Source organism: Arctopsyche grandis, chromosome 10, assembly GCF_051622035.1.
Source record: "Arctopsyche grandis isolate Sample6627 chromosome 10, ASM5162203v2, whole genome shotgun sequence".
NCBI classification, from domain to species: domain Eukaryota; kingdom Metazoa; phylum Arthropoda; class Insecta; order Trichoptera; family Hydropsychidae; genus Arctopsyche; species Arctopsyche grandis.
Genome location: NC_135364.1, coordinates 12,641,658 through 12,653,484, shown reverse-complemented (window position 1 = coordinate 12,653,484; position 11,827 = coordinate 12,641,658). Strand labels below are relative to the sequence as shown.

At 36.1% G+C, this 11,827-nt stretch overlaps 2 protein-coding genes across 3 annotated transcripts; one reads left to right on the top strand and one right to left on the bottom strand.

Moving 5' to 3' along the window:
- Window positions 1-2,058: 2,058 nt before the first annotated feature.
- On the bottom strand, window positions 2,059-4,573 carry ND-13B (NADH dehydrogenase (ubiquinone) subunit ND-13B). Of its 2 annotated transcripts, none has more exons than XM_077439783.1 (3): window positions 3,609-3,742; window positions 3,352-3,513; window positions 2,059-2,939 (listed from the first exon to the last, which is right to left on the bottom strand). In XM_077439783.1, exons 1-3 carry the CDS (start codon window positions 3,627-3,629, stop codon window positions 2,766-2,768), a joined length of 357 nt encoding a protein of 118 aa, XP_077295909.1. In that variant the 5' UTR covers window positions 3,630-3,742; the 3' UTR covers window positions 2,059-2,765. The 2 variants fall into 2 exon arrangements, with proteins under 2 accessions (XP_077295909.1, XP_077295910.1); XM_077439784.1 differs by lacking the exon at window positions 3,609-3,742 and adding an exon at window positions 4,544-4,573 and having other exon boundaries at window positions 2,665-2,939.
- A 1,195-nt stretch (window positions 4,574-5,768) lies between these two features.
- On the top strand, window positions 5,769-9,903 carry ND-B17 (NADH dehydrogenase (ubiquinone) B17 subunit). Its single transcript, XM_077439782.1, has 3 exons — window positions 5,769-6,323; window positions 9,310-9,408; window positions 9,615-9,903. The coding sequence occupies exons 1-3, from the start codon at window positions 6,012-6,014 to the stop codon at window positions 9,750-9,752; spliced, it is 549 nt and encodes a 182-aa protein (XP_077295908.1). The 5' UTR covers window positions 5,769-6,011; the 3' UTR covers window positions 9,753-9,903.
- The last annotated feature ends 1,924 nt before the right edge of the window (window positions 9,904-11,827 follow it).

The window sequence follows — 11,827 nt, the reverse complement described above, 5'->3', positions numbered from 1 at the left end:
ATAATACATTATTATTGTGCGTTAGCATTTTGATTTTTTTTCAATGAGGCCTAAAAAATCATACATATGTATTAATAGGTATTCTGGTTAGCGATGAATTTTATTACCCCTTCTCAAGCTATCGGTGTCACGACAAAACGCTCATGGACATTATATTCACAGATAAAACGCTCACTTGACATAACGTTTACGGACAATCTCATCCTGTGAGCGTTTTATCGGTGAGCATTGTTTCGTGCGCGTTGTGTCTTTGAGCGTTTTGTCGTGGAACCAAGCTGTCGCTTAGATTTATATATATTTAAAATTTGTAAATACAAGTTCGTAATAAGATTAAATTTTATTTAAAACAAATATGTTGTAATAGTGAATTAGAAAAATAAATCCTAAGCGTATATGGATAATTTAGAATTATTTTAATTTTAAGTATTTTTAGATTCAGTGCGACGATGTGGCCTAATGTCGCATTATTAAGATTCTGGAGCATTTCTTGCACTGTGACTATTTTTTTCAATATTGTGTGTATTATTATCTTTTCTTATTGCCATACTATTATAATATACATATATTTGTCAATTTTTTCTCGAAAACCGATCCTTCCTATTTATGATTTGAAATGTGACTGTTTAAAGTCATTTAGGGTCAAATGAGCTAAGATTTTTTTTTTAATTAAAATTAAGAAAAACTATTTAAAATATTTCGAGCAAGTGAAAATTGGTAAATAAGTAAAAAATGAAACGTCTCTTTTTAAGGGAGCCTTTACTCTCCGGCTCCGACCTTTTCCAAAAAACAATCTATGATTTAATTTATTACGAGACAGTACACATTTGGTGGTTCTAAATTTAAAATTACGCTATATGCTATAACTTTTACAATGAAAAAATCTTCACAGTGGGAAAAATACTCTGGGCATACAATCAAGTCTATGGTGTGACATTGGACCGCCTCATCGCGTCAAATCTGAAATGAGCTGAAGCAGACGTTCGCTGTGAAATGTAGCTAGAATATTGTCCTGCACTACTGTTAAATAAACAGAGCACATGTCAATATCTTAATTTATAGTTAATATATGAAAGGTTCTGGTTCAGAAGTGATATAGCGTTGGTTGATCAGAGTTAATATGGAAATATTGCATATGTACTTATATTCTTTGATGTTTAGTGACACTTACGTAGTAATGTAGATACACATTTTACTATGGTGGATTGATATATTATATGGATGTTACTGTTAATATAGTATACATATGTGTATGTATATATAGTATACATATGTGTATGTATATATATATATGTATATATATATATATATATATATATATATATATATATATATATATATATATATATATAAACCAAATTTTTACACTATTTACATGTTTATAATAGTTACCATTGAATATTAGACTATTTTAGTGTTATGGGTTCGATTTTTCTGGTTCGAACAGGGCTATTGTTGGAAATTTTCTTTTTTTTACGGGATTTGGATATGGATGTTAAGTATGACCCTATGTGTAATTTATACATTTGTTAAATATTTATTAGAATTACTATGTATCTATTTTTAAATGGAAATCATTGTTCACTTTTTTTTAATCACATTTATGAATTAAAAGTTTAATAATTTAACTGTTAGATGGACAAATAAAAAAAATCAACAACAAAATAGCTTTGTTCACTGTATAAAGAACATAAAATGAGAGCATAGTACTTTAATTTAATTTTTATGAAACATCGTCGGTATACTGGCAGAAAGTTTTATGTCAAAAATCCTTGTTTTCATTAGCTCTATATTTTGTGAACTAAATCATTATTCATTTTTAAAGGTTTTATTTGACTTAACAAATTAAAAACATGGATAAAGTAAAAATTCAAATTCTTAACAAATTCAAAACATCCAATTTTTTACTTGACTTTTTCTGCCAGTGTACCGGCGATATATAGGTTTTCTATATAATAAATTTAATGAAATTTTGATAGTGTGAATGATAAGATTTATTTAAGGACCAATTGCGAAACATTATGCAAAAAAAATCACAAAAATTGTACTATTTATCTGTTGGAACAGTTTAATTGGTCAAATTAGTTTCTTTTATTGTTTATGTTGATTCTTTCTATTCGAATAAATCAGTGGATTCTACTTCATTGGAACACATAGGGGCAAATCGTTTTGTCCCAAATAGCCGGCTGACCAGATTAACCGACGTTCTAACTAAGCGGAATCAACTGTATTAACTTAGTGTGCATTTATTTACCTTTAGAAATAATTAATTGATGCTTTTGACATTAACATCATAAGTATCAATCAATTATATCATTAATTTCATAGAGAAACACTTAAAATGGTACAATGCCAATCACTAATATCTGTAATATAATTGACCTAAAATTTCCTATTGTACATTTGAACAGTTTCTATCGTATTATGAGTTGGACGAGTTTCATGCATTTATTTAGTATTGAAAACTATGATATTACACATATAAACAAATTAGGTTATTATGAGGCACGCATTTTATAAATTTTTCATTTTTTAAATATAAAATAAAACATTCCATGATTTTGTTCATTTCTCTCTAAGTAAATGTTATGAATTTTAGAAATTAAGGTTTAATCATAGTCGATGGCTATTATTAATAATTTGGTATATTAATAAATAAATGTGAAAAACGGGAAATTTGTTTTAATTTATTTAAAGAAAATTTGATAACACTTCTACTTAAATCATTATATGGACATTTTCAGCAAGAATATATAGAAATATATAATTTAACTAGTCGGTGGCCAGTCCCATTGGCCTTTAGGGGCTTTGGAGACGAGAGGCTCCCAGGGTTTCCAAATGAGCATTTTTCTAGCTAGCACTAGCTCATTTTCAGCTTGAAAAATTAGTTCCTCAGCTTGTCCACATCCAATCTTTTTTTCAACCTCGGCAACAATTGGTGTCTATAAAACATAATTTACATAAACAGCTTTAAGTAAATCTGTAGAAAATTAACAGTTTTTTCAAATTTGTTGTATGCAGTGTTTTAATTATCGACACAATTAAGAAATACTATACATTTAACATAAGTTATGCGTTTAAATAGTAGGATTTTCTAAAATAATAAAACTAAAGTACTAAGATTAAATATAATGATAAGTCCGAACTATATTTTTTAATATTTAGTTATGACGAATTATAATTTCTTAATGTAAATGCATATACAAACATATTAGTTGAATATTTTGCTAAGCGATAGTTTAGTGGTTATCTATGAACTCTTAAGCGTCAATTTTTTAAAATGAGTAGTTTTTTTTACAAATATGAATTAATGTTTTAAAGATATGCAATACACAAAAATAAAAAAAAACGAACCTGTTTGAGTACAGCTGATCTCTCGTTAATAATTTGTTCGGTATATTTTCGGTATGCAGCCGTTTCTGGCATCTGTTGAAGGGTACGCAATATTTTGTTGTATAAAACGCTCAGGTTATGATGTGGGTTAATAGCCACGGCCAAGCCAGTCAGGCCAGTCGTCTATAAAGAATAAAAAAAAGCAAGTGCATATTATTTACCAATTTAAAGTATAATATTGTAAATTAGAGTCGATTTAATAGTCAAAATGTTGGAACCTTTTTCAGAGCACCCGACATGGTTAGGTAATCTCAATATGACAGCAGGAAAGTAATAAAATTTACGGGCATAGTCGTTCGTAATAATATCGAAACGTCAAATAATTCCGCATCGATCAAATAAGGCGATTAAATTCTTCAAAAGTATAATATTAATCAATTATTAACAAATAATTATACAAATATGATGTAAGACGAAGATAATGATTTATAGTGTTATTTATTTTGGTAGCGCCGGTTATTCTGTTAGCGGTTCACATTTGAGAAGTAACCTGTTTACCTTGGTTTTACATACTTTATTTACAAAAAGACTGATCCTTTGAAATCCGGGAAAAATACATACAACTTACACTAATTGAAGCCATAAATAAAATTGTCTTACGTATGTATAATGAAACACAAATGAAGTGAGTACGTAGTTACATCGGATTAAGGTCTGTTCATACCTATCCAGCACGACCCGTATCCTGCAGGTGTCCTGCAAGTGCGGATAGTATTCTTTGGTACATTATATGGACGTATTCATACTCCATTCGCGCATGCGCATTTACGCATTCATGCGCGTCCATATAGAATGTACTGTGGCGGCTCGCTTATACGACATGGTCGAGTTTGGTTGCCTTCCTGCGAGTGGGAACCAACTTGGCCGGGTTCGGAGAGCTACTACTCACTCTGTCTTCAGCTGTCATATAATAAACACGTGCATTAACATGCCAGTCGTCTCATTCGTTCATCCTCCATAGTACTGTGGCGGCTCGCTTATACGACATGGTCGAGTTTGGTTGCCTTCCTGCGAGTGGGGACCAACCCGGCTGGGTTCGGAGAGCTGCTACCCACTCTGTCTTCAGCTGTCATATAATAAACACGTGCATTAACATGCCAGTCGTCTCATTCGTTCATCCCCTATACTGGTGACCCCCGACATCGAGCCACGCAGCCTCGATCAATTTCAACATGCCGCTCATCCCTGCCTCGCCGAGCCAGGCGGGGAAGCTACCCGCCGCGCCCCCATCGCCATCAACACGCGTCGCGGCCCGCGGGTGACAATAAACGAGCAGACACGGCTACCTACCTATCTACCTATCGACTGGAGTCCAGCCACAACGTCGACGACAGGTGTTTTTAAAAAATGGGGGAGCGAATGAGACGACGATCTTGACAGCTGGATGTGGAGTCATGCGCGATCCACTACACATAGAACGGTCATCCAGCACCACAAGACATACACCACCTCAGCACCATCATCATCATCATCATCATCAAGGCCCCGTCCGTCCCCACGAGCGTCGTCACGCCGAGACGGGCGGTAGCGCTACAACACCTCCACGAGCCACAACGACTCACAGTCCAGCTCGGAGTATCATCAACCACATCGATGCCCCTGCCGCCCCCGCCGCCCCACCAACCGACATCAGCCTCGGAAGAGCGGCGCCGCCGCAGCATCGCATTGATCGGCGCGACCATCGGACCACCCACCGTCCTGCTCGCGACGTTACCGCCCTCGAATGTACCGACCATTCAGGGCGGTACACCTACATAGCGGATGACCCACGTCAACAATTTTTTTTCTCCCCACGTAATAATTTTTTCTCTTTGTGTAACAATAATTTTTTTCTTTTGTAAAATTTGTTTCTTTGTAATTTTGGTATCGCTGATGCTGGGGGGGGAGTGATGTGGCGGCTCGCTTATACGACATGGTCGAGTTTGGTTGCCTTCCTGCGAGTGGGGACCAACCCGGCTGGGTTCGGAGAGCTGCTACCCACTCTGTCTTCAGCTGTCATATAATAAACACGTGCATTAACATGCCAGTCGTCTCATTCGTTCATCCCCTATAGTACTAAAGAATACTGTCCGTACTTGAAGGCCTTTATTGGGCAAATTGCGATCGCTCGCACGACAATCGTTGCGACAAAAATCGCTAATACGGAACATCTGGCACATAGATCTAGAATATACTAGATCCGCCCTCACGTGTTATACTTGTCTCCCTTTTGGTGCATGCAAAATACATGGCGCATGCACAGTTTCTCTTAGTAGGTAGGTACATAGGTACCCCCCGCACCCCTCAGTTAGTGAAGACAAGATCTCCGACCAAAATAACACGTCTGGGCCCATCTAGTGTATTATACATTAATTATCTGGCATTCGAAATCTCGTTAGTACAATATTTTGCGGTTGTGTAGATTTGGACAGTTTTCTGTATAGAAATTTTCCTGTACGATAGTAGATCCGCGCGGTTATCCTGTTGGCGATTCACATTTGAGATGTAATCAGTAATCACCGAACCAAAACCAGTTAAGTTTTAGTGTGGGGTGGCGAGTTTAGAGTGAAGAGCGAGCAAGTCGGCAGCTGTCAGTGTGTCGCTGTCAGTCGGCGAGAGCGGTCGTCGCCGAGTGAGAAGAGATGGGGGTTCCAGTACAGGGCGAGGGCGGGGGTGGGGGTGGGGGTGGGGGCGCGGGCGAGAAGCTGGCGTCGTCGGACACGGGGGGCGTGAAGGCCATGAACATCGCGTCGCGGCTGGTGAACGAGCGCGAGCGGCTGGCGGGCATGTCGGACGAGGAGCGCGCGTTCCGGCGACAGTGGCTGCACGACCAGCACCTGGCGCCCTCCGAGCCGCGCTTCGTGCCCGAATACCACCGCGAGCGCTTCAACCCCATCCGCCGCTTCTACAAGTGGCCCCTCGACACGCTCGCCACCAAGATGCACCCCGTCGTGGTACGACCATTGCATTACATAACCCACACACACACACACACCCCTATCTACTCAATTCATTGCAGCTCCAACTTCAACTCTTTTACCAACATGCACTCCGTGGATTGCCATACCAACCTATCAAATTTAAATAATTAAAAATAATTGCGATTTTCAAAATATTCCAAATTAAATAATGACAAGTAAACCAATTTATGATATAGGCATTAATAAAAAGTAAATACATTCATAGTGTTAGAGGTTGGTGTGTTGGGAATGTGTGAATAATACCAAGCGGGTATAGCGTGAGATGATTATTTATGAGACTGTTTACACCAACTGACTGGGGTCTCTCGGAACAGCTGAGCCGACGCGTCATGGTGTTGCCACCCTGCATTAAGTCGGGGTGGCAACCTCAAGACCGTTAACTGCACAAGCTTCCACAATAGTATATGTGTACGAATTTCATACGCAAATAAAACAATATAATAATAAAAAAAGTATGAAACGAAGGAGACATCTTTTTTAGCTAAAACACATCAAAATATGTGCAATTCAACGATTTTATTTATAATTTAATTTAACCCTTTAAATGCTGACCAATGCCAATCGGCGTTTTGCCAACTAGTCTATGGGCCTGAAAAACGCCAATAGGCGTTGTATTTTGAGCATGTACAAAATAAACAAGAATAGTACCCGCTAAGCCTTTCCAGGTAGCATTGAAAAAAGATGCATTGAACATGGGGTGTGTAATCCGTGTCATTCATTTGTCAACGTTTATAAAGATTCGTTTACACGGGAATTTCTGAATTTATAACCATAGCAGAATTACCCGATGGAAATCCCTAACTGTTGAGTATTTTAAATTGTGGCTTGGCATTTAGATTGTAAGCATTACATTTTAACAACAATGAAGAAGATGGAAATAGTTTTGGAAAAACACATTCATTAATGGGCTTCTTTTGTTTATTTTATATTGTTGCAAAATATATTAGAGAGTCGAAATCCTCGGTGGTAGTTAGAAAATACGTCAGCACTCAAAGGGTTAATTCATAATTTTAATAAGGAAGTTATTAAATTTCAATTTATTAGTGGATTTACTTCAATAAAACTAGAAACTAGTTGACACACCCACTGTAATAAAAGGGAGTTCGAGTCGGTTGACTCCGCTAGACATACTCCAACGCTACAACCCTAAAGAGCTGACCACACTAGGCGGAACAGAACTGCGCGGCACGTCAGAGTTGGTACAAAAGGCAACTATATTTGGCTGCAACACTCCACTACAGTGCAGTTCCGCCTAGTGCGGTCAGGCCTTAATAGAAACTAAAAAAAATCTGCTTACAAATCCAGTTTTGAAAAATCCATTTTTTCGTTTTCATGGGTGTCCTCATAATTCAAAAGTTCATTTTTCCAAATAAAAACATAATGGGTTTTTTCTTATATACTTGCAATTTTCTTAGAAAGTTTTAACAATTTTAACAGCGAAACTCGGAGAAGGAGCACGAAGCATTGGAGCGATGAGGTTTTACCGGGAGCAGGAGTGAAACTGAAACGCCACTATTCTGATGTTTTCTTTTATTGTTATTAAAGTTTTGTTCTTTTAATACTAATTTTGGTACTTTGAAAGTACAAAAATTACTATTTTCAAAGTCTAATACTTAAAATGACACTATTAATTCCTTAAAATCACTCCGAATAATGGGAAAATAAGGAGGCTTTTGTTTAAAACATCATATATATTTTTTATAAAGAACAAAACCCAAAACTTTTTATTCGGATCACAGAGCAGAGCTGGAGCAAGTACTTTGATACTAGAGTTGAGCAATTAAAAAAATTTCTGGTCGAATCCATTCTAAATCTTTATTTACAATACAGTATATTTGTGGATCAAGTTTAGGGAAAGGTACAAAAATGCACTCGATTTATTTGTTTAGAAATTATCACAGTTTTAAACTATTTACACACATACAATCTGAATGAAAATCGAGTGACATTAACGAGGTTATATGCAAGCGGCCTGAAAACTAGCTCGGTAAATTATTACTTTTACCGATAAATCAACAAAATATATTCGCTGCGTTTTATTACATTTCTCTCCTTTATTTTCTGCCAACACTGGTCCTTCAACTACCCAGTTATTCATCGCGGAGAAACAAATCTAATATATAATTTCGAAAGAGACTTTGTATGTATATAAACAGTTGTGTCACCCTAATTTTGGAACAACGGGTTTCCAATTTTTTTTTCAATTTATGTATGTATATATGAAAAACAAATTGGAACCGTTGGCTTTCTTTGGGTATTTACAGAACGACGCAATAAAGTTTATGACTTTTATCAGGAAGGATGATTCCGAGTGCAGACTACAGACCATAGATATAGAATAACATAATTAGTTATTCTATATCTATGCTGCTACACATTAAACCGCTAACAGTTAATTTTGCTTGTGCATAACGGAAAAAAAGTATTTTCTCAGTAAAAGAAAGAACATCTTCAGTTAGCTATTAGAAATAAAACTGAAGACAGTTTGGGAAAGGACACATATGCAGAAGAGACAAATAAAGAAATTATGAGGAAGAAAATAACTTTGTTTATGAAATGAAATAAAACTAAAAAAATTACTTAAGAAATAAGATCACAACTAAAGGGTAATAGTGTGGATATATTATGTTTTCTTCTCTATTCTTTCCTTAAACGACGAATTAAAAAATATATAATTTTTTAGTCCTTTATGAAATTTTAATTTATAAAGAATTCATTACTACTCCTACCTTCTTTTTTTTGAAAAACTATTATTTTAGTATAATTTGTTGAAATTATGTGTCGATCTAATATTTTGTCAGTACATGTTTATATAAATTTTTTTTTATGTCTCCTTATCTTTGTCATTCCTATTCACTTTATTTAAGTCACATAAATTCAATCGCGTATTTTTAAAACGATTAATTTTATTTTGCATGTTAATGTTTGCATGTAATAATCTTTTCTATTATTATTTCAGGGTAACAAAATACACTACATAAGATATTTCACTGGAAAGATTGCAATGTTTGGTTTCACAGTTTTGGGAATTCATTACTATTTTAAATACCGTGGAAACGTAACTATATATTTTTATAATATAAATGAAATAAATACAGTAAAAATATTTCAAATCAAAAATATGAACAATATAAAAAAACTTTTTCATAAAATTTTATTTATTTCTGTAATATAATGTTCATGTCTTAGTTATTTTGCACATTTAATAGCTTATTTTTAAGTTCCTCACATATCCAAAAATTATATGTATTTGTCATTTTGTAGGATTGGATAAATAAAAGTGGTTGGAGAGTATCGATGAGCAGACCTCGAATTTTGGAAGGAGAGCCGGGTTATGAAGAACGTAAACTAAAAAAGCCTTCAGAATATCTCGTGAGAGGCTTTGAAAAGTCTCCCATATAAAAACATCACATTAATTTAATAGATATCCAGTAGCCTTTTAATTATATCTAATAATGTAAATAAACGTGTCTAAAACACTATTCTTTTTAATACAAGATTTATATTAGTTCTATTTGATTTTAAGTGGTGAAAATACAACTTTTATAATTTATAATTATATTTATATAATTTTTTGATGATAAAACCAAAATTCATCGTTGCGAAGTTAGTAAAATTATACATTATACATATGTATGTAATATATGTGATTGCGAGAGCCTGCGATTTAGATATAATGTATGTATGTATTTAGTGATTATCTTGCAATTAAAGAATCCATTGAAGACTCTTGGTATACATCCCTGTAATAATTTTTGCTTTAGTTATTTCATGCAGTCCTTAAGTGACCTGTAGTAACTTTTAAAACAATAAATATTTAAAATTAAATTAATGAAGTGAATAAAAATTTCGCTTGTGGTGCATATATTTTTGTTGCTAACCAAATGGAATAAATAAAATGTTATTTAAAGCTGTTGAGTCGTAAATAAAAAACGTATTCATACTCCATGCGCATGCGCGAATGGAGTATGAATACGTTCATATAATGTACCAAAAAATACTATCCGCACTTGCATGACACCTGCAGGATACGGGTCGTGCTGGATAGGTATGAACAGACCTTAACTCATGCACATTTCGTCGCAATCAGTTAAATGGTTGCCACAATAACGCATGCATTTCCCATTCCCATATTTGGGCGGATTCTTAGGTCTTCATCTAGGTCCAGCTCTTCATTCAACCAATCCATCTATTTGGAAATTGTATTGGTTTTATTTCCTGATTTACCAAGTATCCAGAAAACCAGGATGAATGGTCGCTTTATTTTTATTTAATAGCATTTCATAAAGATAAATATAACATTGTAATGGAGAACGAGCTTCCTCGAATATTTTTTTTTTTGTATTGTATTTATGTCGTATTGTTGCGTAGGGGTGGGTTTGTAGGATCCAAATGAAAGGCCAAAGTCGCTTCAAAGCGTTTATTGAGTGATTATCCATTGTCTAGGTACGTACAGTTTTACAGTCTCACGCTCTCAGACAGTAGTTATCTAGGGTAGTGATCTAGGGTTTGTTTGGATTAGCTACAATTTTTATACCTGCTTTCCATTAGATTTTGTGACGACCACCTTTTCGCGCAGGAAACAGCTTCCACGTTGGAACACGCAAGTGGCGACGAACAGGTGTCCTTTCAGGAACACCTATGAAGGCATACCGTGGACTGACCTGGAATGTGTCGTTCTGTATCGTAAGAGTCCTCCTGGTTGTATGCTCGTCTGGAGATCAAGTCACGAGGTCCTTCCTCTAGCGTGGGCGGCTTCAGGCTGTTCGGCGAACAGTTGCGTATGACGAGAGCGGGAACTACAGGAGCTGTTACGCTACAACTGAAGCTCAACCGCATTTATTTGAAGCCTGGCTAGAAGAGAACGGGTGGGACACACGTGTGTGTCTGCTGGAGGTCCGATGGCAAGAGATATGTGATTTCACGACTGCTTCAAGTGACGGTCTGGGTAGAACAGAAAGAACTTCTGCTTAAGCGTGCCCGGGAAGCTGCGTCTGGGGAGTGGGGGTCGGGGCTACCAGCCCAACCATTGGCATTGCTACCAACTGAAGGGGTGGTGAGGAGGGGTGACCGTGAAAAAGTCGAAAATATTCGTTTATCATGCATACATATGAAAAACGGTAAACTGACTACTAATCATATGTGAACCAGTCACAGGACAACTGATCGCACTAGATCGGTCACACGTGATCACCCGTCACACTAAAACTGGTCACACCCGAAAATTAGTCACGAAAAAACTGGTCAATCGAAAACGAACAATTTTCGGGTGTGACCAGTTTTAGTGTGACGGGTGATCACGTGTGACCGATCTAGAGCGACCGGTTCACATTTGACTAGTAATCACCGAACCATAAAAAACGGTTAGTATATATATCAGTAGCGTGCGGTAAAAGTCTCTCGCCCCCCGTCGTACATCCTCACTTAATTTGCGCGAGCATAATACAACAGGAACAGGCTTTTCCTCCCGTATCCTG